We start from the raw sequence: 15,897 nt of genomic DNA on the forward strand, positions 1-15,897 counted from the left end.
AAGAGCCCCATTCTGGGACAGTGTATGTTCTTGGTTCTGCCCTAAAACCTCTCCCTCCCCACTTCCCAGAAAGTGGGTGTGAGTGGAGGAGGGGAACAGTCATCTCAGACCATAAGATTACAGCCATGCGTTGAAGACGGCAGAGCGAGAAGACAGAAGACATCTGAGTCCCTGCCACACTGGAGCCGGGATGTGAGCCCTCGATTGCTTATGCTGAAAGACTGTGAACTGTGGGGAAGTCAACAACGGTCTGGTTTTAAGCCACTGCTATTCTAGGGTCTTGGTTACAGGGGACAAGCTTATATCATCTTAACAAAGACAGGCTGTAGCTATCAAAATCAGAAATGCACATGGTCTTTGATCCAGCAACTCCACCCCTGTATCCTGTCCTAGGGAAATATTCGCAGTCCGGCAGGAGGGTCTTCCCGGCATGCACCACTGCTTCAAACAGTGGGGAATCAATCGCTGGATAAACAGTGGTCATCCACATCGTGAAATACACGGCAGCACACGGCACAAATGAAGTCGCACTAGGTGCACCGAGGTGGAAAGATAACAAAGGCAATTTTACAAGTACCAAAGAAAAGTAAGTTGTAGAAAAATACAGGATGATCCCACTTAGGTAAATGAGAAAACACAATATATTTGTATATGCACATATGTATACAAAAAATTTAGAAGGTGAGGTGGTAAACTGTTAACAGTAGTTACCTTCAGGGATGAGAGACCTTCACTTTTTTCCCGTTATACTTCTGTATCTTTTGGGCTCTGTGTTTTCAATTTTTACAATAAAGTGTTGATGCATTACTCGGGTGATAGAACTTTTTCTCTTTAGTAATACATGTTCTGTGGTAGTTTTGTTTAGTAAAAAGTAAAAAAGCAGAAAATAAATCACCCGTAATTTAATAACCAAGATGAAGCCACTTTTTTTGTTAAAATATTTATTTATGGGGGTGGGGGCGCCTGGGTGGCTCAGTCGGTTAAGTATTGACTTTGACTCAGGTCATGATCTCCCGGTTCGTGCGTTCGAGCCCCGCATCGGGCTCTGTGCTGACAGCTCGAAGCCTGGAGCCTGCTTCAGATTCTGTGTCTCCCTCTCTTTCTGCTCTCTCTCCCCCATTCATGCCCTGTCTCTCTCTCTCTCTCTCTCAAAATAATAAACATAAATTAAAATAAAATAAATAAAATATTTATTTATTGGGGCATCTGGGTGGCTCAGTCGGTTAAGTGTCTGACTCTTGGTTTAGGCTCAGGTCATGATTTCGCAGTTTGTGAGTTCGAGCCCCGCATCAGGCTCTGCGCTGACAGTGAGGAGCCTGCTTGGGATTCTCTCTCTCCCTCTCTCTCTTTGCCCCTCCTCTGCTCATGCTCTCTCTCTCTCAAAATAAATAAATAAACTTAAAACAGATTTTAAGTAAACTCTACACCCAATGTGGGGCTTGAACTCATGACCCCAATCTCTCTCTCTCTCTCTCTCTCTCTCTCTCTCTCTCTCTCTCGCCAAGATCAAGAGTCATATGCTCCACTGGCTGAGGCAGCCCAGAGCCCCAAAAGGACGTCACTTTTAAACACTTTGGCATATTTCCTTCCACTCCTTTTTCTGCACACTTTCCATAGTTGAAACATTTTATCTACATAATTTTGAATCTACTTAGCATTTGTCATAAGCATTTCCTTTGATATTAAAAACTCCTTGTAAATATTTTCATGGCTAAAGAATTTCTCACGATGCAGATGCACCAAATTTACTTTACATCTTCCTGTTCTGAGTACTTAATTATTTCTGGTTTTTCACTATAATGAAATTACAATGAATAGCCTTGTGCATAGAGCCATATTTTAGATTATTTCCATGGGCTGACTTCCTAGGATTGAAATTACTGTCAAAGAACATGAACATTTAAAAGGTATTTAACGCTCATTCAGAAAGCGCATTCCAGAAAAATGCTCATTTCTGTAGATCTCCACCAGCACTGAGTACTCTTACTAAACAAAGTTCTCTAATCATAACCCTTTTCCCTGAGATTTCCAAGCCTGAGAAGAGAGCTCAAAGCCTTAAGTCAACATGGTGGTGAATGCACAGGATGAACACACTGAGAAAGGAATCAGCCTATATGCTTCTCTACATATGTTCAACCCTCCTCCCCAACCCCCCATCCTGGTTGCCATCAACCTCCTCTCTTCCCCAAACCCTGTAGGTTAGCCACCCTCTACTATCCCAACGTTGTTACCGTTGTTACCGAAATTCATTCAACCAGACAGCTTACTCAACCAGTTAATGATTTTCACTCAACCCACCCAGATGCTAATGTTGCGTTTAAATACACTATTAGCTGACCTAATGTCTCTGGAGGGCGCTTTTCTCATGGTTAACAATTCTCCCTGGGATGTCTTGGCCTCTCTTCTAGGTCTTTCTTTCTTTCTTTCTTTCTTTCTTTCTTTCTTTCTTTCTTTCTTTCTTTCTTCCTTTTTATTATTTTTTTTTAATGTTTATTTATTTTTGAGAGACGGGAAGAGAGCACAAGCAGGAGAGGGGCAGAGAGAGGGGGAGACACAGAATCTGAAGCAGGCTCCAGGCTCTGAATTGTCAGCACAGAGCCCAATGCAGGGCTCAAACTCGCAAACCGTGGGATCATGACCTGAGCCGAAGTCAACGCTTAACCAACTGAGACACCCAGGTGCCCCTCAGGGAGTCTACTTTTATTCTAATTTGGGCAGATTCTCTACTATAGAGGTCCTCACCTTTTCTATACCTCAGACTCTTTGGCTATCTGGAGAAGCCTATGGATCCCTTCTTAGAATCATGATTTTTTAAATACATAAAATTAAATACATAGTACCATGAAGAAGGCCCGTTAAATTGAAAGTTATCAAAATATTTTTAAACAAATTTATGATACTGCTGTATATGTACTTTATTAATATATTCTGTAACAGGATCTAATGGCAGATTAAATAACTATCACTATTTCAAAGTAGCAATGAACATAATGTTTTCAGATATCTGTAACAACTTAATATGATATGAAAATACCTGCAGTTAGTGACAAAGGAAGGTACCACTAATATTACTGTGCTTTCCTGGCTACATTTGTTAATGTAGGAAATGCCAACTTTGAATTTGGGGTTACCGAAAATAAAACTGAAAATTTTCTTCCATTCATGTCTAGGGGTCCCGACTTTTTTTTCTTTTTTCTTTCTTTTAAATTCGTGTGTGTGTATGTGTGTATTTAAATTTTATTTATTTTGAGAGAGAGAGAGAGAACACACAAGTAGGTGACGGTCAGAAAGAAGGAGACACAGAATTCCAAGCAGGCTCTACAGCATCAGCACAGAGCCGGAGGCGGGGCTTGAACTCACAAGCCGTGAGCTGAGATCAACAATCAGATGCTTAACTGACTAAGCCACCCAGGCGCCCTGGGATCTCCTGACTTCTAAACTTAGACCCTAAATGAAAGTGTTTACTCTTGTAGCTTGCCCTTCTCTTGATTCACACCACAGTCAACAAGAATTCTTATTATACTTTCCTTCAGAGGTAAGTTTAACACCCAAGTATCCATATTAACATTAAATTTTTAACTTAATTTATTCATTGGAAAACTTTTTTCTTGCTTTCCTTTTCCTTCCTTCCTTCCTTCCTTCCTTCCTTCCTTCCTTCCTTCCTTCCTTCCTTCCTTCCCTCCCTCCCTCCCTCCCTCCCTTCTTCTCCTTCTTCTTTTTGGTTCAAATTGCTTTTGTCATTATAGAATTTCAGTCCCATTTTCAATCAGCTTGCTGGGTGAGGTCAAATCGTTATCCTTTTTCTTGAGGACACATTTCATTGACTCAGAACCAACCCCTGCCTTCCATGGAAGGGGAGCTGAAGGAATGGTACTTGGTTACCCTCATCCGGAATATTAGCAAGCAGACGCTGGGAACTTGGGAGCCTCAACAAAAACCCTTGGGTTCGTCCTGTCATCACAGCCAGGAAGTTCCAACCAGGCTGCAAAAGCTGAATCAACTGTAGGACCTCTTAGAAAAACCTGAGCCCAAGCCTCATCCCTGGAGTTTTTTTTATTCTAAAACCCTGGGATGGGACCTGGTAACCACACTTTCCCAATGATTCCAGTGGGCAATCAGGTGTGGGCTTACCTCTAGGGGGATTAAAAAGCTCTACAGGAATAAGAGCATATTTGGGATGCCGGCCTCATGGTGAGATCCTAAGGAAGGAAACCCCTAGATGTTACACAGAGAGACCTTTCATTACACAAACTAAGATAAATCTATAAAATAAAAATAGCTTGTAGCCAATTTATTTTAATGTTTTCACAGTTTTTGTATGAGCATGTACTCATGTGATGTGTAAAAGATATAAAAATGGCGGAATTTACAGTTTTTGACATGATAGGATATCCACCATATTTTGTAAAGTGATAAAAAGAGGTTACACAACAAGTTATAAAATGGTTGCATTAATGGCTATATACATACAGTACGTATTTGTGGAGATCTGTATGGGGAAACATCTGGAAGAAAATAAAGCACCTTTGTGTGGCACAACCTCAGGTATTTAGTTCTTTTTTTCTTTTTGCTTATTGGTGTTTCTAATTTTTTTTTATAATGATTACAACCCGTGCACAATTGATAAACAACAAAAGAGTAATATCTCTAGATGGGAATATTCTTTGCTGGGATAGAATCTACCTATAATTTCCAATGCCTCTAACCTTGCTAGAAACCTCCGGTAAATCTTGAAATAATTCTAACACTGCACAAGTTAACGTCCCCGGATGCCCCCTGGGCAGTAAGGCATCGCGAGGGAGCACTCTGCCACCTGGTGGCTATGTCTAGGAACTGCATCCCTTCGCACAGTGCTGCAACAGTGGGAAACCCTGCCCAACGCATTGATAAATCTGGGATGATAGAAAAGAAGCAGAAACCAAATGGCTGGGGGAAGAAGGTGTTAATCACAAGTCAGGGGCTTTTATCTAATGATAGGGAAGAGACAAAGTTGGAGCAGGGAATAACTGAAGACTTGTTACAAAGCCAGCCCATGGGAGCACTAAGCATGACAGGCAGTCAGATGAAACACTGAAGCCATGAGAAGACAGCTTATGAGGCAAGCAGCAGTGAGGAGTTCCAAATTAATGGGAAGGGACCAAAGAAAAGTTGGAAGTGGCTAAAATAGCAGAAAACAACCTGACCTAGATGCCAGCTGAGAATCCACAGATCCTAAAGGAAAAGGAATATGGCAGAAAAGAAATTAGTGCCATGGTGGGTAGGGGGAGGCAACAATTAGATAAGGGGGTCAAAGGAGAAGGAATAGAGGTTATAGCCAAAGAGACCCTGTAAGGAAAAGGTATAGGGGAAACCTCTTAGAGGATGTCCAATAGATGGAAGAAGTGGAGAGCAAGAACACCAAGAATAATAATCATTATAGTGACAGCTACCATTTATTGAGCACTTACTACACACCAGATGGGGCTCTACATGCTTTACGTGTACTCTGTATTAACTCATTTAATCTTCCCACCAACTCCATGAGATACATAATATTATCTCCACCTTACAGATGAGGAAATTGAGGCACAGAGATTAAGGAATTTGCCCGGGGGCACAGAGTGGTACTGGGCTGGAATTTGAACCCAGGCAATCTGGCTCTAGAGCCTGTGCTCATAACCACTATATATTTCAGCGCTTGCCCTGGAGTAAGAAGAGAAATGGGGCATAACATAGAAGGAACCAAAAGAAAGGAAGTCATGGCAGACGCTGTTTGAAGGAAATGTGGAACAGTTGCTTGATTTTACTCAGTGGTAAGAGCCAAGCACAACCAAAGATAGGATGTGTAGTAATTAACAGCAAAAGAACTTAAAGACCCCATAAAACATACACTATTAAATAAGATACTGTGTGTAGAATCACTTAGCAATATTGGAACATCCTTTGCAAATGTAAAGTGTACTCAGGCATGTAAAAATATTTTCCTAGTCAAATAAGCAGTTCTTTAAAACAAATCCCCCATTCTGAGAATCAGTGAGTTAGCAAACCAATTTCCCTGGTTACAATAAAAATTTTCAAAACCATGTCCTTGTATGTAAACTTTCTGAGAGTCAAACTTATTCACTGGTTTTCTCCCAAAGTGTGTTTAGCAACTTTCCCATCAGAGAAGGCCGGGTTGAGTTCTTCAATGGCTTGTGTTATGTCTAGGGATCGTGCCCTTTCTCACGCCAGCTTGCTGTGGGTGAAAGATCTTCAGTTCCCAGGGCTCCCTCTGAACCCTTCTTCTGGGCAGGATTCACACCGACAACTCACTGGATGTCTGTAAAGATGAGGCCTGCACTGGCCAATGCTCCAAAATCCTACCCTTGAGTTCCTGCAGAAGTGGTGGGTGGATGCCATCTGATTCAAGGGATTTATTTGCATTTAGTTTCTATTTAGGCCGTGAGCATCTTATATAGGCTTAGCACTACTGAACTGAACAACTCTGACCTACCTCCTACAAAAGACGCTTTCAGAATAGGAGTCTCTCCAAAGTGTTCTTCTGTAGGATGGAGGCATGGGATTCTGGGATCAGCTGCCACCTTGCTTTAGAGGCATCAGCTGGCCCCACTGACTCCCTTGCTGGTCCCCATTTTACGTAAAGGAATTTTGATTATTAGTCTTCAGAGTCCTCTGTGGGGTGCTTCTCAAAATCAGTTCTGAGACCTCTGAGGCCTTGTTGGCCCTCACATCTTGTGGGGTCCCATGCCCTTCTGGGCTCTCACAGATGCTGCTTTTCCTGAGATGACTGTTTAGACTGTGGGACGAGGGAGCAGGCATTCACTCAGGTGCCTGTTCTCTCTGACTCAGGCACATACACTTTTCCCAGATATGTTATTCATAGTGGAACAGTTTTCAGGCTTCCTGTGGGTTACTTCATTCAGTACAAATTTTCTTTCTTTTTTTAATATAAATTACGAGTTTATTACAAAATACAACATGTTAGTTTCTCATCATCAGCGATTGAAGAAAACAAAGCCAGGAGCTCACCCTGGGTGGGGCTGGAGGCCAGACGCCGCCAGGCTCAGGAGCTGGCCACAAGTCACCGGTTTACAACCCCCCGGCAGATGGGTGTTCTCCGGGGTAGCCGCCACCCAGTTCTTGTCGCTTGCACACCGCGAGCTCCAAGGAACGAAACCCCGGTGTAAAGTGTACGTCCATCGTGAAAAGCTGGGGCAGGGATCACAAGAGCTTGACCGTGATGGACAGGCCAGTAAGGGTGGCCGTGCTGCAGTATGGAGGGTGGGTGCGAAGGCCACGGCCACCGTGTCCTCAGGGTCGCTCCCCTGAACCTGGACTTGCTCTGCTACATTCACTTCTTCTTGTGTCGCTGGCTGCTGCAGGTCACTGACGCTGACGGAGCAAATCAGATCAAAGGTCCCGTGCACGCCACCGCTGCTGGGAACCTACTTGTCCTCTTTGTCCATAGTTACCAGGTGTCCCCAGAGTGCTCAGAGACGACGTTACTCACCTCCGGTTCTCCAGGGAGCTGCCCCCACCACTGGGAACCACCGCGGGCCTGTACAAGTCCTCTGCGCACGTTTTTTCCTGAATACCCACATTTCAGCATAGCTCATATCCTTCCAATGCACACTGAAGTTCTGATTTTTGAGGTGCTCCACTCCTTCGCCCCGGCAACTCCTTTGGTTTTGGTTGTGATTATGGGGTGGTGCACGGCCCACGTTCCCTCACGCACAGAACTCACTCAACCATCTCCTGCCCTTCTGGGTTTGACACGCGCCTGCTCTGGGAAGTCTCCCCCAGAGTCTGACGCCCACAGCCTGCCCTGATGGTGTTTCTGCCACTGGGTGTCAGGAATAAAGATGTCTTCCGGCGACCAAATTCTGTGGCTCTCCAGGCTCACTTAACGTGCCAGGTTCAGCCTTGGCCAGAGGACGGGAGAGTCCACTGTCACTGCTATGATTCTGCCACTTCACAGTGGCGTGTACACCCCTGTGATTCCCTAGTTCACTCTGCCGGCCTTGTGGGGTGGGACCAAGGCACCCCTCTTCATTCCATCTCCAAAGAGCTAGCAGCACGGGTCAAGGCCCAGACATCCCTGGCCAGGCTTTAGGACGGAGGCTGTTGGTCCAACAAGGGATGGGGGTGAAAGTTCCTCCCCAATTGAGGGTCAAGCCCAATCTCTCCACAGGCTTCTCCACAATCAGGTCTTGCGGCACCACCCCTCACCCTGTGACACTCCGGCCACACTGCCTTCTCTCTGCCTCTTCCCTCCCCCCACCCCTCAACCTCTTACCCTGGCAGGGCTGCTCCTCACCGCCAGGGAGGTGGCACCCAGCAAAGTGCGGGCCAGGGGCAGGCGCTGGGAAGGGCTGAGTGGGACAGCAGGCCTCCCAGCTCTTACCTGCTCAGCCTAGGTCCCCAGACAGTCCCCTGTGCTCACCTTCTCCTTCAAGTGCCTATGGCAGCTATAAGAGATGCGGACAGGCAGACAGAACTCTTGGGCAGACAGAACTCTCTCTAGGCTCACGGCTGGGGAGAGAAGCCCCAATCCCTCCCTCAGCAGGTGCACAGCCACATAGGAGACCTGCCGGTTCTGATTAGGGCGCTCACATCCAAGGCAGATCTCGCTCTCTCTGACCACCGCTGAAGCTTCCCCTTTGCCAGTTTCCCACCGTCACTGCTCCCATCCCCAACACCCTCAGTCGGCATCACACAGCCTCTAGCACGGCCGCTACCCCTACAGCCAGCAGCCCTGAATCCTAGGGTCACCCTTTGCCCTTCTAGCCCCCACGATGCAAATAACATCAAGATCCTCACTCAATACCAAGATTCCTATGTGAGAAAGGACTCATTTACCCATTTTGTTTTGGGTGATTTTTACACAGTCAACTGTCTACTTAGTATGGAGATTTTAGTGTATTGGTTGTATTTAGTTGTATTTAGTGTTATTGCACTTTCACCTTTCACTGGTGACCTTGCAGCAAACTGAACCATGTGCTCTTGTCCTATCATGCACTCTGTTGTCAATCTTTTTTGTTTTTTTTCAGTGAGGCATAACTTGTACACAGTAACTACGCAAATCTTAAGTGTACAGCTGGACAATTTTTACATATGTAACCACCACCCAGAAGATTCATGTTCCTTCTCAGTCAATACTCCGTCTACAACCAGTGACCTGACATCAGAAGTTCGAACTTCACATAAATGCTTTCCTACAATCTTGTTTCCAAAGTTATCGTGATACTTCTGAATATTTTTTAGTGGCAAAAAACTGGCTTAACCAGGGCTCCTTGGAGAATGGTTGATTCCAAGGTAGGGCAAAGAAAATATAAGCTGGGAGCATCTCATGGCACCAGAAAGTAAGAAAGTGCTTTAAAAATGATGGGATCAGGGGTGCCTGGGTAGCTCTGTCAGTTAAGCCTCCAACTCTTAATTTCGGCTCAGGTCATGATCTCACAGTTCATGAGTTTCAGCCCTGTGTTGGGCTCTGTGCTGACAGCTCAGAGCCTGCTTGGGATTCTCTCTCTCTCCCTCTCTCTCTGTTCCTCATCTGCTCAAATTTTCTCTCCCTCACTCCCTCTCTCTCTCCCTCTCTCTTTGTCCCCTGCCCCTCTCTGGCTCGTGCTCTCTCAAAACAAACAAACAAACAAACAAACAAACAAACAAACAATTTTTTAAAAAGGTAAACATGATGGGATCAAAAAGACATAGGAGACAACTTGAAGGAGAACCCAAGGGCCAAAGCTGGGACAACCTGAACAGCAAAATAATGACAATGTCAGATAACCCATGAAATAAATACCTGTGAATCTATACTGATATAAATAGATACATGAATACATAAACGGGAGAGAAAGGACAGCTCTCCCTTAGGTTAGAATAGCAATTAATAAATATAGAAGCAGTGAAAATAGAAAATCACAATTAGGCAAACATCACAGTAATGACTGTTACAGGCAAGAGCCATTCATGAATGTTAAAAAGTGGGTGAACGAATGATGAGAAACATCAGAATTGCATAGTCTCAGACTGTCTCTACAAAAGATACTTACCAATTACCAAAGGGAAAATAGTAACTTCACAGGGGAGAGACTCAGGAGACCCCCCTGAGTCAAGCGATCGAAGGCGGCAGGAATGAGACCTGCCAACACCAGCTACCTCCTCATACAGACATCACCTCTGTGGTTTCTTCCCCAAAAGGCATGACCCTCAGTTTCGTCATAAGAAAACATTAGACAGCCCCAAGTTAAAGGACAGTCTACAAAATACCGAATCCGTACTCTCCAAGAGTTTTGAAAATTTTGTCCTGGAAGACAAAGACGGAGGAATTGTCCCAGGTTAGGATCCTGAATTGGATCCTCATCCAGAAAAGGACATTAATGGGAAGACTGGTCAAATTCAAATAAAGTCTGTAGATTGCTAATATTTTATCGACCTGAACCTCCTGGTTGGTTAATCACAGTACGGAATATAAGATGTAAACATTAAGTGGATATGGGTAGGCTATTTGGGAACTCTACTATTTCTGCAACATTTTGTAAGTATAAAAATTATTGCAAAGTAAAAGAGAGAGGATACTTTTTTAAAAACCTGGTTTGCGTGGAGTCCCTCCTCCCCAGCCCCTCCAGAGTCTGGCATTCAGCCCCTAGAGCGCCAGTGGCTCCTAAGCCTGGGGGCTCTCTCAGGGCCTGGGCGGAGCTCCAGGACTTCCCAGACAGAGGCCCAGACCCCCCCGACCCCCCAACCGGGCTCCAGCAACGTGTACAAGTGCCCAGAACTCCCTGTCGCCTCCAGGTGTGGTGGTCTTTCAGACTCCACCTTCCCACAGAGGCAAGTGCCTTAGTTTCCTCCTGGGAAGGAGGGCATGGAAAGGAATGAGGAGGCCGAAGGCCCTTCTGGCAGTGGAAGGAGAAAAACCCAGGAGCCAGAATAGTAGACCAAAAGGAGGACCTTAGAGGACTTCTTTCTCAGTTTTAAAACAACCAATCTTTTGTTAAACATTTACTTCATGAGAAGAAAGCCTGTGAGCAATTATCAATGAAAGGTGAGGGGTGGTAGAGGGCAGAGGAAGCCCTGGAAGGAGGAGGGGAAAGGGGGAGGAGGGGGAGGACGAAGATCCTTGCCCGGGATCCTGGAGTACTGCTATGTGAATTCAGCTCAAATGCCCCAGGAGGTGTCTGGCCAGGCCCCAGGGTAGAGGCAACAGAGCACAATCCATGTGTGGGGCACGATGCTGGCTGTCTAACTCCCTGGGTGACCTTGAGCCAGTTACTTAATCTTGCTGTGACTCAGTTTGCTCATTTGTAAAATGGGGGTAGTTATTATGACCTACTCTGTGGGACTATTGCAAGGATTAAATGAATTAAACACAAATAAGCATTTATTTATTATTTATTTTAAGATTTTTTTTTAAATTTATTTTTTAAAGTTTATATATTTATTTTGAGAGAGAGAGAGAGACAGAGTGAGCGTGCACAGGGAAGGGGCGGGGGGCGCGGAGAGGGGGGAAGAGAGAGAGAGAATGAATATCCCAAGCAGGCTCTGTACCATCGGCACTGAGCCTGATTCGGGGCTCAAACTCACGAACTGTGAGATCACGACTTGAGCTAAAGTCAGACACTTAACTGACTGAGCCACCCAGGCGCCCCAACACAAATAAGCATTTAGATTAGTGCCTGCTACATTAAAAGTGCTAAGAATTAGTTATTATTAGGTCGAACCTTATGAAACTGCCAATATCTGACATTTGGACCTATGAAAACAATGTTGTAAACGTCACCCTAATATAATCATCATTATTCCACTACACCAGGCCAGGCTGAGGGCCAGAATTGCCGAGGGCCCCTCAGACCACGGCAGAGCCTTGGCCCAGCACTATTAGAAGCTATCACTTCAAGTGGCCCATGGCTCACAGGACGGGCCACTCTGTCCCTGCAGCACCTGTGCACACATTGCCTCAGGTTCCCTTGCTCAGAGGCCTCAGGAAGGAAACATCTTCAAGTGATCCTCAAGTCGTCAGTTCTGGGGCCCCTCTCCCAGGCAGTAGGAGCCCAGATATCTGCTCAGCCAAGGAGAAGCAGGCACCCTTCCTTCTGGGGGCTTCTGCCACAGCTGGGACACTGCCTTTTACCTCCGCAAACTTTGACACTCCCTCTCCAGTCCTGTTTGCCCATCTAGCTTGGCAGCTTCGCCCACGATTAGCCTAGCATGGTTTACTCTGGTAAGTTACACACCACTTAGAGACTTGGGTTCCTAAAGCTTTGTCTTCACTGCTTCTCAGACATTCAGGAGTACATTTCAGGAAACAATATTAATGATAATAAGCACCCTGTTCTGAGGCCGTAGGCCACGTATACCATTCTAACTGCTTCACACGTATTAACGATTTAATCCTCACGGTAGCCCTGGAGGTAGGTACTCACCCCCATTTTACAGGCAAGAAAACCGAGGCCTACAGAGCCAAGTTACTTGCTTCTGGCTGCACACCTAGAAAGGTAGCAGAGCTCAGATCTGACCCCGGGCAGTCTGGCTCCACAGACCGTGGCTTTACCACTGCACTATTCTACATAGTCCCCAACTTTCGAAGGAGGGTCTCTGCTTCCCCCTGATGCCCCTCCACTGCCCCTCCCCTAACCGGGGGCTCTTCTTCCCTGTCACTAAGGGTGACCAATGGCCGGTCTGCTGAAACCACCACAACTCTCTTTGATTTCTGCAGTGGCTTCGCCTAATTTTTCTTCGAGTCGCTGCAGCTGTTCAGCCCTCAAACTTCTCTCATCCAGGCTGGGCCAGTGTGGCTTTCTGGGGTACCTGTGTTCATTTACAGAGCTTCCTTTGCAGCGACTTAACCACAGGTGGCCCTTCAGCAGTCAGGCTGCACATACCTTCTTTCTCTGCACAGGTCACGGGCCAGTAGCTCACAATCTCGCACAACGCTCTCGCACCTGCACCACGCTTCTGTCTCCTAAGGGACCCTGCCCATCGATCTTAACACAGCTGGGCACAGGTTTTCTCTTCTTGGCCATAAAATTATGGAACAGTGGGGCTGGGAGGAACTTTGAGGACTGTCCACTTTAATTGCCCATTCTACTTCGTCTATAAGAGAGAGGTGACAGTCCTCGAGTAGTCTCACCGAAGTGTTAATACAGCAGCAGGCACAAATCCTCATTGTCATTCTGTGGGTTACTGAAGAAAGACCTCAAATCCACCAGATAATCGAATATGCAACCCGGTAAAGAAGAACATCTCTAGTTTTAAAGTCACAGACTAGTATGGCCCTATGTTCTGCCAGGATTGTGAATTGCTGAAAGCCATTCCAGGAATCACCTCCACCTCTCAGAGCTAATCTGGGAAGCACTTTCATCACATATGACAAGGCCCACTGAGCCTGGCTCATGATAACTAAATTAGACCTCGTGCTCTTGATGTCCTGCTCCACCTCAACCACATTATCAGAATTGATAGCTCACCCCAGCACGCGGCCAATCCGGCCCCCTTGTGCTCATTCATCCTAGGACGTTGCATATGCCGCTCGTTGGCAGAAGCCGTGGCTCGTGGTCAGCTGCCGCAGCCTCTCGGCACCACAGCCGGCATCTGCTCACAGAAGCCCACTCTCTCCTTTTCCTTCCAAAGCCCTTACTTGGGCAGGCTGGGTCCCGTCTTTCCGTCTATCTGCTAAAGAGACTTCTGTTCTTTAACCACCTAACACCAATTACGGAGAGGTCCAGCCCAGGGGTCACAGAGAGACGTTGCTGCTCTTGAGAACACCTACGTTATTAGTTAGAACTCAGAAGAACATTCAACCTTCTTTGGCTTTCCCCCCCCCCAACCCCACCCCTGCTCTTAAAAGAGCTTTATGCCCATTAAAAAAGAAAGGGAGAAAGAAAGAGAAAGGAAACTGCTTAGTCCAGAAATGTGCAAAGCAGAAAAAGAAAAGCCCATCGCTGCCCCCCAGAGATAACGACCATCGAACAACCTCCAGGCCTCTGTGTCTGCGGACTGCAGAGCCTCGCAATCTGTCCCCTCGACCCCTAATTCCCCATTCCCCCTTTCCTGGGCCTCCTGGAGCAGCTGCCTGGCTTTCCACCACCCAGCGTGTGCCCTCCAGTCTTCTTCACGTTCCCCAGCCAAGGCTTCCCGGCCGCCTCACTCTCCCCGGCCGTCCCCTCTGCCTCCTTTGCTCTGTCCACCTCTCCCCACCAGCCTCCTCGGGAAGGTGTGCCAGGGCTCAGGCCCGGGGCTCTTCCCTCCTCCGTCCACACTCACTCCTCATCTACTGTCCTGGTTTTAAGGACCATCTAGCCAAAGGCTCCTAAACGTGTGTCCAAGCTCTCTCCTTCTCCAGCTCCAGACTCCTAAGATTTGTTTGCCTACTCTAGATCTCCATTTGGGTGTCTAAAAGCACTTCCGATTTGGCATGCCCAAAACTGAACTCCTGAAATTCCTCCCTAAGCCTGTTCCTCCTAGACCCTTCTCATAAACTGAGTCATCCTGACTCATCCCTCTCTGTCCTACTCTGCACTCGACACGTCAGGAGATCCCGTTGGCTCTATTTACAAAATATAAGCAAGATCTGCCCACTTGTCACACCTCCACTGGCACCATCCAGGTCCAAGCCATCCTCGTGTCTCACCTGGAGGACTCTAACAGCCTGCTGGGCAGTCTCCCTGCCTCCACCTTCGTCCACACCTACAGTCTACATAGAAGCCAGAGTGACCCTTTGAAAATGTAAGTCAGATCACGGCCCTCCTCTGCTTAAGACCCTCTTATGGCTCCCCTTCCACTCAGAGTAAAAGCCAAAGCTTACAGTGGCTACAAAGTCCTCTGTGATCTAGGTCCCTTGTGACTTCTCTGGCCTCACCTCTTCCTACTCTTCCCCTGGACCACTCTGTTCCAGGCCACCACCATGATTCCTTAAGTAGCCCAGGGAACCCCACTGTTCCCTCTGCTTGGACACTCGTCCCCCAGATGTCCATGACTCACTCTCTCACCTTCCCTGAGCCTTTGCTCAAATATCTCCTTCTCAGTGAGCCTATCCTATTGTATTTGAAATTGTAAACTATCTCTTCCCTACCACCTAATAATCCCTTTATCCTGCTCTACTTAAAAAAAAAATTTCCTACGCTTTTGTTTATTGTTAAGTCTCTTCCCAACCAGCATGTAAGCTCTATGGGAACAGGGATCTGTCTATTTTGCTTTCCAGTATATCCTATGCCTTCACCAGTGCCTAGCACATGGCAGGCATTCAGCAAATGCTTGTCAATGAATGAATGAGACATCTCTTAGGCCTGCCTAGCTGCTCTGCAACCTTTCTAGCACTAATACCTATTAAAAAAAAAAAAAAAAATATATATATATATATATATACACACACACACACATATGTATATACATACATGTATATGTATACATATATATTTTTTAAGCTTATTTATTTATTTATTTTGACAGAGAGAGAGAAAATCCCAAGCAGGCTTGGTGCCGCCAGTACAGAGCCCAACTCCAGGCTTGATCCCATGGACCGTGAGATCATGACCTGAGCTGAGATCAAGAGTCAGATGCTTAACTGACTGAGCCATCCAGGTGCCCTAAAACCCTTCTCGTACTGAAGAACTCTGGGGCTCACTGACTTGGCCCATTGGCCTTCTGAGCACCCTGTCTCCTTTCCTCCTCTCGGCCAGGTACCTGCCTTTGCACCTTCTCCCTGTGCAGCCCCACTAACGGAATGGCTCCCACTCTGATGCTCATCCCAGCCCAGGCTAAGCTCTTGGCCACTCACCTGAAAGTCCTCCTCATCCAAGATCTCTTTTCTCCACTTGATCAAGAAGGCTGCACACACGTAGAGATGAAAGTGGGAGAACCCTTCCGGTTCAGACTGGGAAGGGAAAGAACAGTTAGGTCTCCAGGCCCTGACAAGGA

The 15,897-nt window shown here is 46.4% G+C and overlaps 1 protein-coding gene across 2 annotated transcripts in view; it reads right to left on the reverse strand.

Moving 5' to 3' along the window:
* TBC1D22B (TBC1 domain family member 22B) overlaps positions 1 to 15,897 on the reverse strand; it is an 80,895-nt gene that overhangs the window by 3,899 nt on the left and 61,099 nt on the right. For both annotated transcript variants that reach the window (XM_019456984.2, XM_019456983.2), the window contains exon 12: positions 15,758 to 15,853. In XM_019456984.2, coding sequence (XP_019312529.1) covers positions 15,758 to 15,853 — 96 coding nt within the window. The remainder of the gene's footprint in view (positions 1 to 15,757; positions 15,854 to 15,897) is intronic.

The sequence above is a fragment of the Panthera pardus genome, unplaced genomic scaffold, assembly GCF_024362965.1.
Source record: "Panthera pardus isolate Hobbes unplaced genomic scaffold, ASM2436296v1 HiC_scaffold_17, whole genome shotgun sequence".
In the NCBI taxonomy this organism is placed as follows: domain Eukaryota; kingdom Metazoa; phylum Chordata; class Mammalia; order Carnivora; family Felidae; genus Panthera; species Panthera pardus.